Source organism: Myodes glareolus, chromosome 6 (assembly GCF_982192425.1).
Source record: "Myodes glareolus chromosome 6, mMyoGla1.1, whole genome shotgun sequence".
NCBI classification, from domain to species: Eukaryota; Metazoa; Chordata; class Mammalia; order Rodentia; family Cricetidae; genus Myodes; species Myodes glareolus.
This window is the reverse complement of record NC_142031.1, coordinates 17,036,578-17,054,013: the sequence shown is the minus strand read 5'-3', so window position 1 is coordinate 17,054,013 and position 17,436 is coordinate 17,036,578. Positions and strand designations below refer to the sequence as shown.

The following is a 17,436-nucleotide window of genomic DNA, read 5'->3' as shown; positions in this document are numbered from 1 at the left end:
CAGCAGGGTCCCCCAGGGCCTTCCTGGGACCTGTGGAACACTTCAGCTCACTCCTGAGGGCTGTAGGGAACAGTGGACAGACACAGCATCAAAATCATTCTTGAAGCTGTGTTTCAGAAGCTGGACTTGGTGGCACATGCCTGTAATCCCAGCACTTGTGAGACTGAGGCAGTAGGATTGCCATGAGTTCCAGGCCTGTCTGGGTTACAGAGTAAAACCTTGTCTCAAAAATAGGAAAACAAAGGCTGGAGAGTTGGCTCAGTGGTTGAGAGCACTGGCTCTTCTTCCAGAGGTCTGAGTTCAATTCCCAGATAGTGGCTTCTGTAATGAGATCTGGCTCCCTCTTCTGGTCTGTAGGCATACATGCGGACAGAACACTGTATACATAATAAATAAATCTTTAAAAAAAATAGGAAAACAATTCAGGCATATACCTTTAGAGGAGGGGCAGGTGGATCTCTGTGGATTCACTGTGAATTCAGTGCCAGCCTGGTCTACATAGTGAGTTCCTTGGCTATAAGTACTGGGCTGTAGTCTGTCCTGCCCTCCTCTAACTCAGAGGACAGCAGGTGGCTGCCACCAACAGTTCTGGGGTGCTGGATCCCACAGGTGCTGACTGGCTACCTGAACTACATGGTCCAGCTGGGAAAACTGCTGGGCGGTGGGGACGAGGACTCCATCCGGCCCCAGATGCAGCAGATCCTGGACTTTGAGACAGCGCTGGCCAATATCACCATCCCCCAGGAGAAGCGCCGTGATGAGGAGCTCATCTACCACAAAGTGACGGCTGCCGAGCTGCAGGTAGGTTGAAGAGTACCCGTGCATCGGGCGGGGCCAGGGCATTCATGAAGCCGCTGGGCATGGGCGCTTCGGACCCACCTTACCAGGTCCTGATGAAGGATCAAGGATCATCCTCCTGATGAAGGAGGGTGTCGATCCATGCGCTCAGGGAGGGAACCTTACCCAGTAAAGACCACAAGGGTAGGAAGGAGTGCCAGAGCGAGGCTGCTTTCTGAGGTGTTTCCCTGGAGACCGTGGTGGTGATGACAGCTCCCACGGGTAGAATAGTTGCGTCCTTTTGTGTACCGTGTGTCCCGTGCTTGGTGATGGAGCACCGTGGAGTTGTGGGATATAGTTTTTCTCTTTTCTTTTTTTATAAAAACTCCTACAAAGCCTAATGCACTTCATTATTTTGCGATTGAGCATTATATATCACTGACTTTGAACTCACTAGGTAGCCAAGGAAGAAGACCTTGAACTTCAGATCCTCCTGCCTCTATCTCTCTACAGGTGGGCCGCACCATGCCACGTCAATTTTTTTTTTTCTTCTTGAGACAGGGTTTCTCTGTGTAGCCTGGCAGTCCTGGAACTCCCTCTGTAGACCAGGCTGGCCTTGTCAGACTCACAGAGATCCACCTGCCTCTGCCCTTCTCCCAGCTGAGCTCCACCCCCAGCATTTTCTGAGCTGGTCAGCCAAGTAGCATGGTTAGGGCCCAGAGGCTCCTAAGCTGGGACTCAGGCTTGACTTCCTAGAGCTCCGCTCTTGATTGTGACCCATCCTTGAGCTGTCACTGCCAGCTGGCCCTGTGCTTTCTCTGGCGTGACCAGAATAGAGGCTTGCTAGAGGCCCGCGGTGGCCTCTTTAGTCGGGCCTGTCCTCGGCTGCCCCCTGCTGGCTGGTTGGACCTCAGGACTCCTCAGTTGGTGGCCTGCTGGATCCTCCTTTGTGGTCTGTCTTGCTGTTCAGCCTTGCCTTAAGTCCCAAGGGGAGAGGGCCTTCCATCAGGTGACACTGTTGACTGAGCCTTGCTCTTGCCCCAGGAAGGACACCATGTCTGTTTCATGGAACTAAAGTTTCACCACCGTGTCCTCCCATCTGACCCAGCCAGATTTTGTCTGTCTGTTCCTTCCCTCAGATGGTACACTATGTTTTACCCTCTTTTCTTCCTTCTGGTGTATATGGGCTTGCTCTCCTGTGCCCTGGAGACAGTCTGTATTTCTCTGCTATCAGCTTTGGAGGAGGGGAAGCTGGGCCGTGACCTGGGCAGGGAAGGCCAGGGACTCAAGTTTAATGATTGTCACACTCACGCCAGGCAGTAAGAGTCCCAGGAGGAGCCAGAGCCCACTCAGGCCTCCCGTAGCTGCCAGCTGCCTACAGGTTCCCAGGGGACATGGCACCAAGTGAGTTGTTATGGAGACAGGTAGTCTGTGCCGGGCACCATCTGGCACTGTTTTCCGCTCTGAGGCTAAAAGGTTGAGGGAGATGTTGTTTGCTTGGTGTAATTCAGTTTGCTCCAGCCCCGCAGGGCTTACCATGCTGAAACTGATGCCCGGAATGGTATAAGGGACAACTGTGGTCAGCCAGTGGTCACTGGAGTCTGGGCTCCACCTCCTCTGCCCCTTACTTATGAGCTATTTGTCCACAGAATAAAGGGGGAAAAGATGGATGATTGGTTCTCCCTAGCCTGCTCCTCAGTGCTCAGGTGGGACAGTCTCTTCAGAGGCAGCAGCCTACAAGGGCTAGCCTGGGCTTGGGGTCAGAACATGGCACTGCCCTACTCCATCTCAAGCTGTGTGAGTTGAGGCAGATCACATGACTCATCCCCTTGAGCTTCAGTCTCCTTCCTGGTAAAGTAACACATGACCCATTCTCTGAGCCTGCTCTGGGTCAGAACACAAAGGTAAATGGGACACAGCCCCTGCCTGCCCAAGCGGCCAGCATTCTCCACTGTAACTCTTGGGGTCTTTGGAAAGCGGTTGCCAGGGGATGTTAGCCAGGAGCATTGGGCAGATGTGCAGGTACCCTGTACCCCATGAGGCCGGCATAGGCCTGTCTCCCCACCGGCCCACAGGGTATGATGGGGCAGAGGGGGGTGAGCATGCACACTGCTGGTGGTTGTTCTTTGTGACTGGCAGTGCTGCCTGGGTCCCCGGCACTAAAATAGCTACAAATACTTTAGCACACAACGTCTCTTCTGATTGCCAGAGACTTTCTTTCTTTCCAGACTCTGGGTAGATAAAGGCACTGCCAGCTTCATGGTGGTTCTCGGCTAGCCCTGCTGCTGTATCAGATGGCTTCGGGCTAGCCCGGAGTAAAGGCTGAATTCAGGCCCACGAATCAAACACCCTGCATCCCTTCTCCAGACACGTGTCCATCCCTTCATAGGAGCTTCTGTGTCAAAGGTTGTTGGAGGCTAGGCTCCCTTCTCTGCCTGTTTTCTCCCCTGGGGAGGAATCTTAGAGTGTCAGTTCTTCCCTTTGTTCCCATTTTATTTACAGTGTTGGGAACTGAACCTGCACATTTAGACAACTGGGCTACCACTGAGCCGCATCCCAGTCTTAGCTTGATTTTTAGAGATTTATTTTTATTATTTGTAAATTGCCTGTATATGTGTATGTCCCTTGAATGTACACATGAGTGCAAATGCCCACAGAGTTCAGAAGAGGGTGTTGGACCCTCTAGAGCTGGAATTATGGACAGTTGTTAGTCGCCTGAATGGATGCTATGTACTGAACCTGGGTCTTCTACAAAAGTGTTGTGTGCTGCTACCCACTGAGACATCTCTCCAGACACACACACACATATATATACATATACACATATATGTGTGTGTATATATGTATATGTGTGTGTGTTTTATATAGTTTGAGGCCAGCCTGTGCTAGCCTATAGCACAGTCTGTGTGTGTGTTTGTGTGTGTGTGTGTGTGTGTGTGTGTGTGTGTGTGTGTGTAAGTATAACAGGCTGGCCTCAAACTGCATAACCTGGAACTTGCTGTGTAGACCATGCTGACCTTAAATTCACAGCTAACACCTGTTTCTACCTCCCAAGTACTAGACTTACACTCAGGTGCCACCATACCCAACTAGCTATACAATGTATTTTGGCCAAATTCACCCTGTCCTCTTCCTCTACCTGATTCCTCCCAGATCCCACTGACACCCAGTTTCATTCCTTTTTAAATATATATATATATATATATATATATATATATATATATATATATATATATATATATCTACCAAGTTGTGTTTGTGCCGCCCTTGTACTCATGGGTGTGGGCCATCCACTGGACGTGGTCGACCTACCAAGGATCACACCCTTAATGAAAGCTAACCTGTCTTCCGGGAGTATCAATGTCAGCAGCTCCCCAGCTGGGGTGGGAGCTTGGGGGACCCTCTCACTCCATGCTGGAATGCTGATTGGTTTGATCCCAAGCGGGTAGCCACAGCTGCTATGAGTACAGTGCCCGATTGTGTCCCAGAAGACACTGCTTTGCCCTGCGCAAGGTCAAGCCATCAGTGAGATGTCCATATCACACCCCAGCCTTGGGAATTTTGAGTCAGGGTCTTCTATAGTACAGGCTGGCCTCAAACTAGTGATCCTCCTGTCTCTGCCTCCCCAGTGCCAGGACTACAGCTGTGCGCCGCTCTGCTGGTCTCTCTAACTCCTCAAGCCTCGTTGGTTGGTACTCAGCAGGGCTCCTTGGCTTCAAGTATGGAAAATAGAGCTCATCGGTGTCCTCAGGGGGACTGAGTCACGGGAGAATGTCCCAGTTGACTAAAACAGCCATCTCCATGGAAACATGTTAAGTTAAGAATCACCGAAGCAATCGAGGCTGGAAATTTGAAAGTTCTAATGTTCACCCACAGCTCCTTACTTCAGAGCCAGGGCACTTCCCACTGTTAACATCTGCTTGCCCCACAGGGACAGGTTGTGTAGATTCCGCGGTGATTTTCACCATCCATATCTCTGTCAGAGTCCCAGCGACTCGTGGTTCTCACAGATTATGTGAGCAGTGACATTTGAAAGTGTATCCGTTTCCCCGGGTCTTTGCCAGAGGATCTTGCCATCAGGTGGCTTTGATGACTGAGGCCTATTTGAAGATCTCACGAGTGCACCTCTCAGCCTCCGAGCCTCCCAGAGCCAGAGGATCTGCCAGGAGGAGGGCAGGGAGGACGAGCCAGGGGACAAGGATGCTTGGTACAGGGCAGGCCGTTTCCAGAGGGCAGAGCAGGCGGCTCTGGAAGCTGAGGGAGTTGTCTGCATGTTAGAGGAAGGCTGTGAAGTGGCTCTGAACCCTGAACTGGTTCCTGCCGGGGACTCCCATCAGCTCTGCTCACATCCAGCTCACATCTCCCGTGCAGCAGGGATGTATTATGGCCCACTGGCTCCCTGCCTGCTGTGCTGTTCAGTCTCCAGCCCGGTACAGTCACCATCAATGGCACAAATCAGCCCCTTGCTGGAAGCTGACTCGTAGCTTTAAGAGGCTCACCAAAGCCTTTGGGAGCCAGGCACACCCTCAGCTTCATGTCCGTCCTTCCAGCTCTCTGAACTGCAATAGCTGAAATGCCCTTTGAAGCCCAGAAGTAGCGTCCTATGGGTGTAGCCCACGTGCTTAGCGTTTGGGAGGCCAAGTTCAATTCCCAACACTGCCAACAAGCAAACAAACCCAGTGGTGCCTGAACCCGATTTGTAGCCCTGCACAGGCTTCAGCTCACACGAGACCTCAGGAAGGTCATCTTTCACCGCGCACAGTCGCCTGTTAAGTCGAGAGTCTTAGAGCTGACCTCCACTCTCCCCGAGTACAGGCTGTGTGCTGCTCTGATCTTACAGACGAACTTTGTGGCATTTCCTGGTTTTTACCACGCGAAGGGCTTTTACAGCGTAGCTGTCACTCCTGCCTTTGTTTAACTGACATTTTCTATTTCCTCAAGGAGGTGAGAACGGAATTTGAAATTCCTCAGGGCCAGGGCCGCTTGGGACAGAACTTGAACAATGAGCAGAATGACTGCCATTGGCGGCTTGCTTGCTAAGAGCCAGGTGTCCGTGGTGTGCCGCGTTCTGCAGATGGTCATTTGTGCTGACGCTCAGTCTCCGTCGCCCTGAAAGACCGCACGCTCTGAAGAGTGGGCACACTAAAAATAACAGGACATGTGGGTGGCACGGGGCTGGGACTGATGGTTCCAAAGTTGTGCAACTCTGCTCAGGGACACTGTGCTAAGTGAAACCAGCCAGCTACAAAAGGGCAAACTTCGGGGGACTGGGAGCTGGGGGGCAGCTCCGTGGAAGAGCATTGACCTTGTGTGCAAAGCTCCCGGTTCAAGCATCAGAAGAAAAAACTATACAAAAGCAACCTGTCTTCGTTGTCACTTAGCTGAGGCTCTTGGTGTAGATTTGATAGAGACAGAGAATAGAGTGGGTGATTCCACTTTCTGGGGACTTGAGAAGTTGTCAGCAGACGTCTTTAGCCTGGCAAGAGGCAAAGAACCTGAGGCTGGGTAGGGGACGGGGTAATGGTGGCAAAACAGTGAATGACTAATGCCACTCAACTAGACTCAGTCACGTTTAAGATGAGCCTGGCATGACGGTGCAGGCCCAGCAGCGGGAGGCAGAGGCAAGAGGATCACTGCGAGTTCATGGCTAACCTGGTCTACATAATGAAGCTTTTCTGGGGGGTGGGAATTGAGATGATACAGAGCTGGCGAGATGGCTCAGCAAGTGAAGGGCGCCTGCGCCAAGCCGAGCTGAGCTGGATCCGTGACTCCCAGTGGGAGAAGAGAAGTGGCTTCCTCGAGCTATTCTCTACGCCACAGGCACGCTGTGGTGTGTACACATATGCAGATACCCAGCTGTAGGTTTTTAAATGGGGCAAGCCAGTCGTGGTGATGCAGGCCTCTCATCCCAACAGGCCGTAGGAGGCTCTTGTTATTTTTTGAAGGGGAACCACAACAAAACAAGGGAAGATGGAGATGTCGCTGCCGTCATCCACCAAGCATGGCACGTGCACTGGAAAAGCTTCATGCGTGTACCAGATAGCCTTGGCTAGTCCGTAGGAGAGCCCAAGGGGAAGACAAAATTACACACGTACTCTCACTTTTTTCAAATTGTTGATTTATTTATTTGGTTTTTCAGGACAAGGTTTCTCTGTAGACCAGGCTGGCCTCAAACTCATAGAGATCTGCCTGCTTCTGCCTCCCGAGTGCTGGGATTAAAGACATGTGCCACCACTGACCAGCTATCCCCATTTTTAAAATTATTTAATTAGTTGGAGGCAGGGTCTCATTATGTAGTCCTGTTTGGCCTGGAACTTGCTGTGTAGACCAGGTTGACCTCAGACTCACAGAAATCTGTCTGCCCCTGCCTCCTCAGTGCTGGCTTCAGCTGCACCAGCTCTCGAGTGAGGTCTACTTTTAACTTTTATTTATATGTATGTGTGTTTTGCCAGGGATGTGTATATGTGTGTGCAGGTACCTGCAGACTCTAGAGGAAGGGGTCGGATCTCCTGGGACTGGATTTACAGGTGGTTGTGAGCCTCCTGACGTGGGTGCTAGGAACCAAACTTGCAGACAGGAGCAGCAAGCACTCTTAAACCCCAAGTCACTTCGCCAACCCTCACACGAGGTCTTGGCACCTGGCTCCTTAGGCTGCTTCCGACAGAAACTGGCCGGCCGGTCCTGACCCTGCCCTGTGCCCTGGCAGACAGCATCATTCTCTGCCCTTAGTCAGGTCATGATGATACCTTCTTCTGAGGAATGGCCTGGAAACCTGGGTTGAGGGGGATGTGGCCTGGCCACCCTCACACTGACCTTTGCCCTTGCAGACCTTGGCACCCGCCATCAACTGGTTGCCCTTCCTCAACACCATTTTTTACCCGGTGGAGATCAATGAATCTGAGCCCATCGTGGTCTACGACAAGGAATACCTGGGACAAGTCTCCACCCTCATCAACAACACCGACAAATGGTAACAGCGACACACGGGTGCTGAAGGGACAAGGTGGTCTGGGACAGCTCCTTAGCTGGCAGCGCTGCCCTCAAGCCTGGTGGGGACAGGTGACGTGGGGACTCAGAAAAGGGGCCCTGGGTAGGCTTCTGTGTGAAACTTCTGGTCATGAGTGCAGCTTCGAATCCCAGGCCCTCTCCTTGGAGCTTTGTAACTTTGGGGCAGGTCTCATCCTTCCCTGGGGTCGCCTCCCGCCCAGTCAGGCTGTGGAGAGAGAGGGCTAAGGGAGGCTAACGCTGACAAGTACTTCAGTCCAGTACATGCTAGGTACTAGTTCCAGCGGATACTCAGAGATGCCGTTAGGGTTTTACAGACAGAGGGTGTATGTTGGAAGGTGTAGAGAAAGGGGAAGCTCCCAGGAGCTTCTGTTCATGTGTGCTCACGGAGAAAGAGAGGTTTCCTGATACATGGTACTCCTCCGTCATCAGGACCGGATGCTTTTCCCATGGCCTTTGTCATCTTCCCTAATAACGTCCCAGCTCTCGGTCAGAGTCTTTCTTGGTCAAAGTCTTTCATCGTATACATAAGTTTGCTTGGCTACATACGTTTGTCAGGCGTTCAGCTTAAACAGACATCTTTGTGCTAAGGTGGCTTCTTTACAAGTGTGGTTGGCAGGTTTCCTATGCCCTGGAAATGGGTCAGAGGGAGCTGCCAACCATGGAACCTTGAGTCTGGCAGGCCATGGGCCCCTTTGTTCAAGCCCAGGTGGAGTAATCAAGCCATGGCGTTTATTGAGTACAAGCGGCATCCAAGTGATTGCGTTAGACCCCGGGGGTTTCTGTGGTGGGAGAGCTAAGCTTTACCTTGAAGAGCTTATGTTCCTTTTGCATAGAGAGGGTGGTAAACAGCCAGCCCTGGGGGCAGGCTGGGGAAGAGCTGAGAGCAGAAACTGAGTTGAGATGCTGCCTGGGGTCTCTGAGTTCTCCCTGGCCCTATTGCCACAGCCTCCTCAACAACTACATGATGTGGAACCTGGTTAGGAAAACAAGCTCCTTCCTGGATCAGCGCTTTCAAGATGCCGATGAGAAGTTCATGGAGGTCATGTACGGGACCAAGAAGGTGAGCACACTGCTGTACGCACCCATGTATGGGCAGGGTCCCAGGGAGACGTGGGTCCACTGTGGCTGTGGCTGTGGACTCAGGTCCCAGGGAGACGTGGGTCCCGCTGCGGCTGTGGGCTCAGGTCCCAGGGAGATGTGGTTCTGCTGCGGCTGTGGGCTCAGGTCCCAGGGAGATGTGGTTCTGCTGCATACCGGGGCGAGCACTCAATCACTGAGCTATACCTCTAGGCCTGTGTCTTCCTGGTTCAGTGCCTCGAGAAGCCCTTACTCAGTCAAAAAAGGTGTCTCTCTCTGAAGCTCCAGAAGGAAGCACAGGCCCCTGGTGGCACCGCTTCCCGGAAGGAAGGGGCCGGGAGGAAGGGTTGAGTCCACTGACACCCACACGTGTGTTTTCCAGACCTGCCTGCCCCGCTGGAAGTTTTGTGTGAGTGACACGGAAAACAACCTGGGCTTTGCCCTGGGCCCCATGTTTGTGAAAGCCACCTTTGCCGAAGACAGCAAGAACATCGTAAGTTCCTCTTGTGGTTAGGGGCGCTGGGGTGTGAACCCCGTGCATGCCAGGTGGGCACTCTACCAACCGAGCCGCGTCCCCAGCCTTTGTTGCAGGCTCTGTTGCTAATAGTGCCGACTGCACAGACGTTATATCAGTTGGTGGTTAGCAGACAGACTCCGTCGGAGTCAAGGGCTCTCTGCCTCTAAACCCCACCCCTCCTGTTGCTGGACGGTGCCACGGTCCTCTAGAATCTTCCACCTGTCTTTGGCCTCCTGGTCCAACCGTGACAGGAGCTGCTGTTTGTCTCTGGAGTGATCACAATCTTTTGAGAACTATCCCTCAGAAGCAAATTTTCTAGAATTCAAAGTTTATTCCATTAAAAATGGTTTCTTTGCTCCAGTCAGTGTGGGCGAGGCTACTTCCTTCTCTGAAGGAATCTCGGTGTACTGGTTCATGTTGGAGACTCTGAAAAAGTCCTACAACGGAAGCTTTCCCAGCTTCCCCAAAGCCTGCCTCATCTTACTTGACCTGAGCCATGGTAGTGATAGGCCTGTCTTGTCTTGCCGGATGTCATCGGGAGAGGACTCGTGGAAAACTGGGCTCCTCCCTGACCTAGCACCAGAGAGTAACCTTTGGCTGGCAGCATCCTCCTACACAGAGCTCCTCTTGCGTTTCGGTGATGTCATCGCCCAGCCCTTACTGTCCTGGCATCTGTCCCCTCAGGCCAGCGAGATAATCTCGGAGATCAAGAAGGCCTTTGAGGAGAGCCTGAGTACCCTGAAGTGGATGGATGAAGACACCCGGAGATCAGCCAAGGAAAAGGTGAGGCTGGCTGCCTGGGAGTTCAGAGGGCACTAGGCTTCCAGGACAGAGCTGATGGAGGAGGGAGTGGGTGGGAGAGATTCTGTCCAGTCAAAATGCGCATGGATGCCATTGTGCCCTGCGACTTCATCAGGACGCTTGATACCCTGAAGCCCACATTGGCGTGAGATATCCAGAGATATCCCACAGCAGAGGCGGGAAGGGTAAGGAAGATGCACACCATAGAGAGACTGGACCAACCCTCTCATAAAGAGCCAGCTAACGCCTGTGATAGTTAATCCTCCCTCCCCTCTCATTCCTGCAACCGTGGCGGCATCCACGAGGGCCAAGGAAGGCTGTGTGATCTAATCGGCTTTCCTCTCACCTCTGTTCCACATGGGGTTCAGTTACAGTGCATCGGCTCTGGGGGCACACATCCAAACCATAATGGCTCTCTTGGGGGAAGTGGCATTTCATCAGAATTTACAGACTTGTTCCAGGAAAAGATGGAGAAGCCCTAAGGAGGCGGAAGGCTATCCCTGGCTCTCCTTGACGTACACCCTGAGCCCTGGACCCCACAGAGCCGGGGCAGGCTTGGCCAACATCACTTGGCACTGACATACTCCATCCCTTCTGTCCAGGCGGACGCCATCTACAACATGATAGGCTACCCCAACTTCATCATGGACCCCAAGGAGCTGGACAAAGTCTTCAATGATGTAAGTGGCTTCCACCTGCCTCGCAAACTCCCGTATGCCCATGTGAGAAAGTTCAGGTTTGGCCTGATTTAGACACCGGAGATAACATGATTATCAGCCTGTATCAAAGTGACCTGGGGTGGAGTTTGGGGATATGGGCCTAAGGACAGTTTTCCTGTTCCTTTGGGTGATGGGTCAGTGGGCGTTTTTGTCTCCCCAGAGCCACCCTCAGCCATTGCTCGGTGGTTGTTACTGGTACACAAGCTGTGTGCTCCACTAGAAACGGCCAGCTCCAGGGAGCAAGTAGGAAAGTGCAGGAGAATGGCCAGGGCCGGGTGGCTCAGTGGCGGAGCATGCACTTAGAGCGTGTGAGGCCGTAGGTTCCATCTCCAACGCCCACAAAACAGAAAAAAGGAACAGGGGAATAACCAGACATGGCTCCACGCGTCTCTAATCCTAGCTCTCCAAAAGCTTGGACAGGAGGAGCTGGGGTTCAAGGCCATCTTTGGCTACCTGGCAAGTTCAAGGCCAGCCTGGACTATGGGGTGGAGTGTGTCTCAAACAAACAGTGAAGAGGTTAAAGAGGAGCTGGAGAGCTGGCTCAGTGCTTCAGAGCACACACCGCTCCTGCAGACCACCTGGGCTGGGTTCCCAGCACTCCCGCTGGGCAGCTTAAACCTGCCCGCAACTCCAGCTCTAGGGATCTGACCCCTTCTTGCTCCGTGGTCACCATGCACACACAAGTATACACACACATACATACACACGCACACACAAGTTTTTTTTTTAAATTATTACTTTGAAGAAATGAAGGAAGAAAGCAGACCTTCAAAGGCACAGTGAGAATCGGTGAGCCGAAAGCATCCGAGTGAGGCCCCCACCCCCTGCTGCTCCTCCCAGACGTCCTCCTGCCCCAGGTCCTCTCTTCCTTCCTCAGATGATTGAACTTTTGACTTTGACCTTGAAACGCTAACAGAAAGAGGAAACACACACCCCAAAAGCATTAAGCTTCATTCAGGCAGCAAGGGGTAATTGCCCTTCCCTGCCCTTGGAGCCCTCAGCCAATCAGCTGCCTTGAGCAGGCTGCTGTTCTCCCATCTCTGTGATTGGTCCTCCAAGCTCTCTTGGTTTAGAGTTGTGAGCTGGGGCACTTGTGACATTACAGCAGCCTCACCTTGTGGTTACATTTAAACCCTGAATCTGTTAAAATTACCTCTGAGGCTGTGAGACTCTTGTCCATAGTCCGATTTCTTGAGAATCATTTAAAGTGGCCCTGGGTATCAGGCTGTCAGAACCAAGGACTCTTGGAGGCCGCCAGGTGCTACCTGACTCCTTGGCTGTTTCCAGTAGCTAGAAAGATCTAAACTTGAACTCTGCATTTGTCTGGGACAGAATCCAGGCTGCTGGTTGAGGGATGTATGAGGTGCGGCTGGGTGTTGAAGGGCATGTGAAGGAGTGTGCCCACCCCTCCGCTTCTGAGATAGTCTCGCTCCGGTCACTGGGTCTGTGCTGCCCACAGGGACCTATTTAACAACTCATTTCTCTCTCATTTACTGACTCAGAGCCAGGGTCTTATATAGTCCAGGCTAGCCTTGAACTCTGTGTGGCCAAGGGTGACCTTGAACTTCTGATCCTCCTGCCTCTGCCTCCCAAGTGCTGGGGTCCCAGACAGACACCACCACGTCTGGTTTGTGATACTGGGGATTGGGCCCCCAAGGCTTTTCTCGTGGCAAGCAAGCACTCTCCCAGCTGAGCTACGCCCCTAACCCAATTAAATTAAAGTGTAAAAGCCACACAAGTCCATTTAAAGTTCCTCGTAATCAGTGTTTGCCGTATTGGCTAGGGCAGGCATAGGCTACGTCTGTCATGCTGGGCATTTTCTTGCCGAAGTCCCAAATGCAGCCACAGAGCATCTCGGGCACCCCTGGGTGATGCTTTTAGTGTCTTTAAAGAGGAAGGTCAAGGCTGAAAGAGGCTCTGGGACTACAGCCCTGTGCCCTCCATCCTGTCTCTGGCCTGTAGACTAATGGGTTGGTTTTGTGGGGCCTCGGTTCCCTCGGGCATGCGCTGATCTTTCGTTCTGCTTTGCTTCCGCAGTACACGGCCGTTCCCGACCTCTACTTTGAGAATGCCATGCGATTTTTTAACTTCTCGTGGAGAGTCACAGCCGACCAGCTCAGGAAAGCCCCCAACAGAGATCAGTGAGTTCCCCAAGGTGTGGGCTCCTTGAACACGGGGGAGACCCAGAGTGACCTGTGTTGGGTGGCGTGTGGCTTCATCACTGGCTCGCCATAAGCCAGATACAGTGGTCGTGAGTGCTGTCTAAGAAATGGAGAGGGCGGTGCTCCCACTCGGTAGATACAGAGACTGAAAGCCGGAGTGGTCCTGGCTGGGGGCTGGCAAGTCAGCATCCTCCCCAGCGCCCGGCCTGCTGGGGAGTGGGTGGAGCTCTGGAGCTGACTTCTTGTCCTGTCTCTGCTGACTCAGCAGCTTTCAGAGGCAGAAGCTCACTCTTGGGCCCTGGTGAGGTGATAGAAGCACTGGGGAGGGGCAGGCCCCACAGGTGGTCCTCCATTCCTCGTGAACAAAAGTGGTGACTTCTCCGTAGGGGCTTGTGGAAGGTTCTGGAGGGGCCCCAACCGCTGTAACTGTTGAACTGTACCACACCATAGCAGCAGCCAGTCTAGTCAAATCGGCAAGCTCCACGTTCTATGAGAGACTTTGTCTCAAAAAACTAAGGTGGACAACAACAGAGGAAGACATTCAACAATGACCTCTGGCCTACACAAACACAGACAGACAGACACACGCACACACACACACACACACACGCACGCACGCACACGCACACACGCACACGCTGGCTCCTCAGCTAAGCACGTCTATTATACTCATGGGTAGAGTACTTGTCTGGTGTACATAAAGCCCTGGGTTTTATCCCCAGGCACAAAACAAAAACACAAAATAAAATAAAACAAACAGACTAAGTCTCTTTAGAAAAGTCAGGCACCCCTCAGCTCAGTCTTCTTCCTGTGATTTCCTTTCTCCATCCCAAAAGCATCTTGCAGAATTCCTCACCTCACTACTGACAACTCCTCTTTGCTTCTGGCGCCCTCTTGTGGACAAGAGCCGCAGAAATCTGTTTCCTCTGAAGGCTTCAGCGGTACTTCCTAAAGCAAGAGATGGGCTTTTAAGCGTATTTAACTCGGTCTATCAGCTAAATTTTGTTATGCACCCGCGAATGTGTCGGTGGTTATTTGGATACAGATGTCATGTGGGAAAGCTCTCGATATCTTTACATGGCTTAATGACTCCCGACAGAAAACCTCTGTGGTGCTCGCTGGGAGCAAACAGAACAACTGGGCCCATGTGGAAAATGTCCTTTCTCTTTTCCCATTCTTCGTTGTCTCTCGCCGCTGCACCAGGAAAACGCTGAAATGCCAGCTGTTTGGTTCACTTTATATGGTTAGTTACCCCCTTTGTGGTCTTAGGGCCCTTCCATATACTTAAGAAATTATTACTGGGTCCTCAACTCTGTGGGTGTCGCTCGGACGATGGAGAGCTTGCATGGCATTCTTGACCCTTGGCACCTCATAAAAACGGGGGGATGTACACAGCTGCAGTTTCAGAATTTCGGTGAATGGAGGAAGGAGGAGCAGGAGATTAAGGCCACCCCTGCGACATAACAAATCCCTGCTCGGCCTCGCACACATGAAACGATCTAAAACAAACCAGACATCCGGAGAGCTCTTAAAACATGCATCCTTCTGGTTTTATGAAAAGTTTATAATGTGAATATTTTCTCAAAAGTATTTTATGTGCAGGGTATGGTAGCACATGCCTGTAATCCAAACACTCATGAAGCAGAGGCAGGCAAATCTTTATGAGTTTGAGGCCAGCCTGAGAGAGTTCCAGGCCGGCTAGGGCTCCATAGTGAGACCCTGTCTCTATCTCTAATCGGGGTAGGAGAGATTAGATAGCTCAGCAGTAAAGAACACATCCTGAGGCCAAGTGTGGTAGTATACACCTTTAATCCAAGCACTCAGGAGGCATAGGCCAGCCTGGTTTACAGAGAGAGTTCCAGAACAGCCAGGGCTACAAAGAGAAACCCTGTCTCGAAAATAAAACAAAGACAAAAACCTGAAAACATACCCTACTTTTCTAGGGACCCAAATATAGTTCTCAGTGCCTCTGGCCTCTCTGGACCCCTGCACATACCCCCACACAGGCACACATGCACACATAAATAAAATGCATGTTTTATAGTTGTTTAATCACATATATGAGTGTTTTTGCCTGCTTGTCTGTCTGTGTACTGTGGGTATGCTTGGTGTCCAGAGAGATCAGAAAATAGGTCAGAGTTTCTGGAACTGGAGCCACAGGTAGCCATGAGCCACCACATAGTGGTGAGAACCAAGCCCAGATCTTCTGTAAGAACAGGTGCTCTTAACTGACGAGCCATCTCTTGGCCCCTGAAATGCAAATCTTCATAGGGTGTGTGTGTGTGTGTGTGTGTGTGTGTGTGTGTGTGTATGTGCGCGCGCGCGCGTGTGAGAGGGGGAAGGGAAGAAGGGAGGAAGGAGAAAGAGGCAGAAGTATTGTACATTTCTTTTCAGAACACATTCTAGGGGTAGAATCAGGGCCTTCCCCTACTGCTGAGCTATACCCCAGCCTCTTCAGATTTCTTTAATTCTGGCTGAACAGAAGACAGCTGGGTTTTCATGGCTACCTCAACATCCTCTCCTCTAACAAGTTGTTTTGAAGTAGAGATAGAAAAGCCAGCCTCACACAGACATATGATTAGGAAGGGAGAAGATTTATTTTTGTTATTTTTGTGGGGTTGTTTTGTTTTGTTTTTTAGGCAGGATCTCTCTACATAGCCCTGGCTGTCCTGGAACTTGCTCTGTAGACCAGACTGGCTTCAAATTCACAGAGATCCACCTGCCTCTGCCTCCCAAATGCTGGGATTAAAAGCATGTACCACCATGTCCCACAGGAAGGGGAAAAATTTTAATAGTCTTTTCTAATACACACACACACACACACACACATACACACACACACACATATATATTCCTATTCTGCTTATAATAAAAAAAAAATAGCCAGGTGGTGGTGCCGCACACCTTTATTCCCAGCACTTGGAAGACAGAGGCAGGTGAATCTCTGTGAGTTTGAGGCCAACCTGGTCTACAGAGCAAGTTTCTGGACAGCCAGGGCTACACAGAGAAACCCTTTCTCAAAAAAATAAACCAAAAAATTTTTTTTTAATTTTATTTTTGTGTTTTTGAGATAAGGTTTCTCTGTGTAACAGCCCTGGCTGTCCTGGAACTCGTTTTGCAGCCCAGGCTGGCCTTGAACTCACAGAGCTCTACCTGCCTCTGCCTCCTGAGTGCTAGGATTAAAGGTGTGCGCCACCACACACACCCCATCCAAGATTATACAATTTTATAACTTTCTTTAATTTTTGAGATTATAATATAACTACATAATTTCTCTCATCCCTTTCAAACTTTTACTCATTTTGTGTGTTTTGCCTGTATTTGTACCACATGCATGCAATACCTGTAGTGGCCAGAAGAGGGCATCAAATCCCCAGAAACTGGATTTACAGGCATTTGTGATCTGACCTGTGGCAGCTGGGAACTGAATGGATCCAGATCCCCCGGAAGAGTAGCCAGTGCTCTTAACCACTGAGTCATCTCTAGCCCACCCAAAACTTATTTTGAAGCCTCACATTCTTGTCATGGGTAAACAGATGACATCAGTTGTTTTCCCAGAGATTGTGAACTTGCTCTGCCCATTTGCAAGAAAGCATTCAGTATCCAAGGTTACTGTGGTTTGTCAGCCACCCTGAAAGAAATGCCGGAAACAGCATCAAGAAGGCTAGAGTGTGGGGAGGAGAGGGAGTGGGGGGAATGGGAGGGTATGGGGAGGAGGGGAGGAAGTGGAAATTTTTATAAACAAACAAATAAAAAATAAAAAAAAGAAGGCAGGCAAGTAAGACCTTTTTTTTAAAAAAAAAAAAAGAAGAAGAAGGCTAGAGTGCTTCGTGGGTGATCCCATGGGTCACACAGAAAATTAAGAGGCTCCTATGGGGGAGGGGAGTGTCTGGGTTTAATGGACTCAGCAGCTATAATGTCCCTCAAGGGCATTCAGAGAGCCACGGTGGCTTTGATAGGCTGGGCTTGGGGCGTTGTTTCTTTTTTCCTTTTGATTGTGGGTTTTTCTGACTTGTTTTTTATTTGTTTGCATGTGTGTGCATGTTTGCATGAGTGTGAGCACATGTGGGAGCGCGTGCACCTCTGAAGCCACACGGGGCAAATGTGGGTGTCCTCCTCAGTCAGCTCCACTCCCTCTGTTGAGGAAGGGTCTCCTGCTTCAGCAAGAGTCACTAATCTAGCTAACACATTGGTTCCGAGGTTCTCCTATCTCTGCCTCCCAAGTGCTAGAATTGCAGGCCAGCCGCCTTGTGTATGACACCTGGCATTACATGGCTGTTGGGGTCCTGAACTTGAATCTTCATACTTGCATAGCCAGCGCTTCACCAGTGAACCATCTCCCCAGTCTCCTCCCCCACCCCACCTCGGCCCTGTA

General features: G+C 51.2%; 1 protein-coding gene across 3 annotated transcripts in view; it reads left to right on the top strand.

Moving 5' to 3' along the window:
- Ece1 (endothelin converting enzyme 1) overlaps positions 1 to 17,436 on the top strand; it is a 102,967-nt gene that overhangs the window by 74,674 nt on the left and 10,857 nt on the right. For all 3 annotated transcript variants that reach the window (XM_048443306.3, XM_085690451.2, XM_048443305.3), the window contains 7 exons: positions 610 to 801; positions 7,605 to 7,747; positions 8,731 to 8,845; positions 9,245 to 9,355; positions 10,064 to 10,162; positions 10,783 to 10,860; positions 12,937 to 13,040. In XM_048443306.3, coding sequence (XP_048299263.1) covers positions 610 to 801; positions 7,605 to 7,747; positions 8,731 to 8,845; positions 9,245 to 9,355; positions 10,064 to 10,162; positions 10,783 to 10,860; positions 12,937 to 13,040 — 842 coding nt within the window. The remainder of the gene's footprint in view (positions 1 to 609; positions 802 to 7,604; positions 7,748 to 8,730; positions 8,846 to 9,244; positions 9,356 to 10,063; positions 10,163 to 10,782; positions 10,861 to 12,936; positions 13,041 to 17,436) is intronic.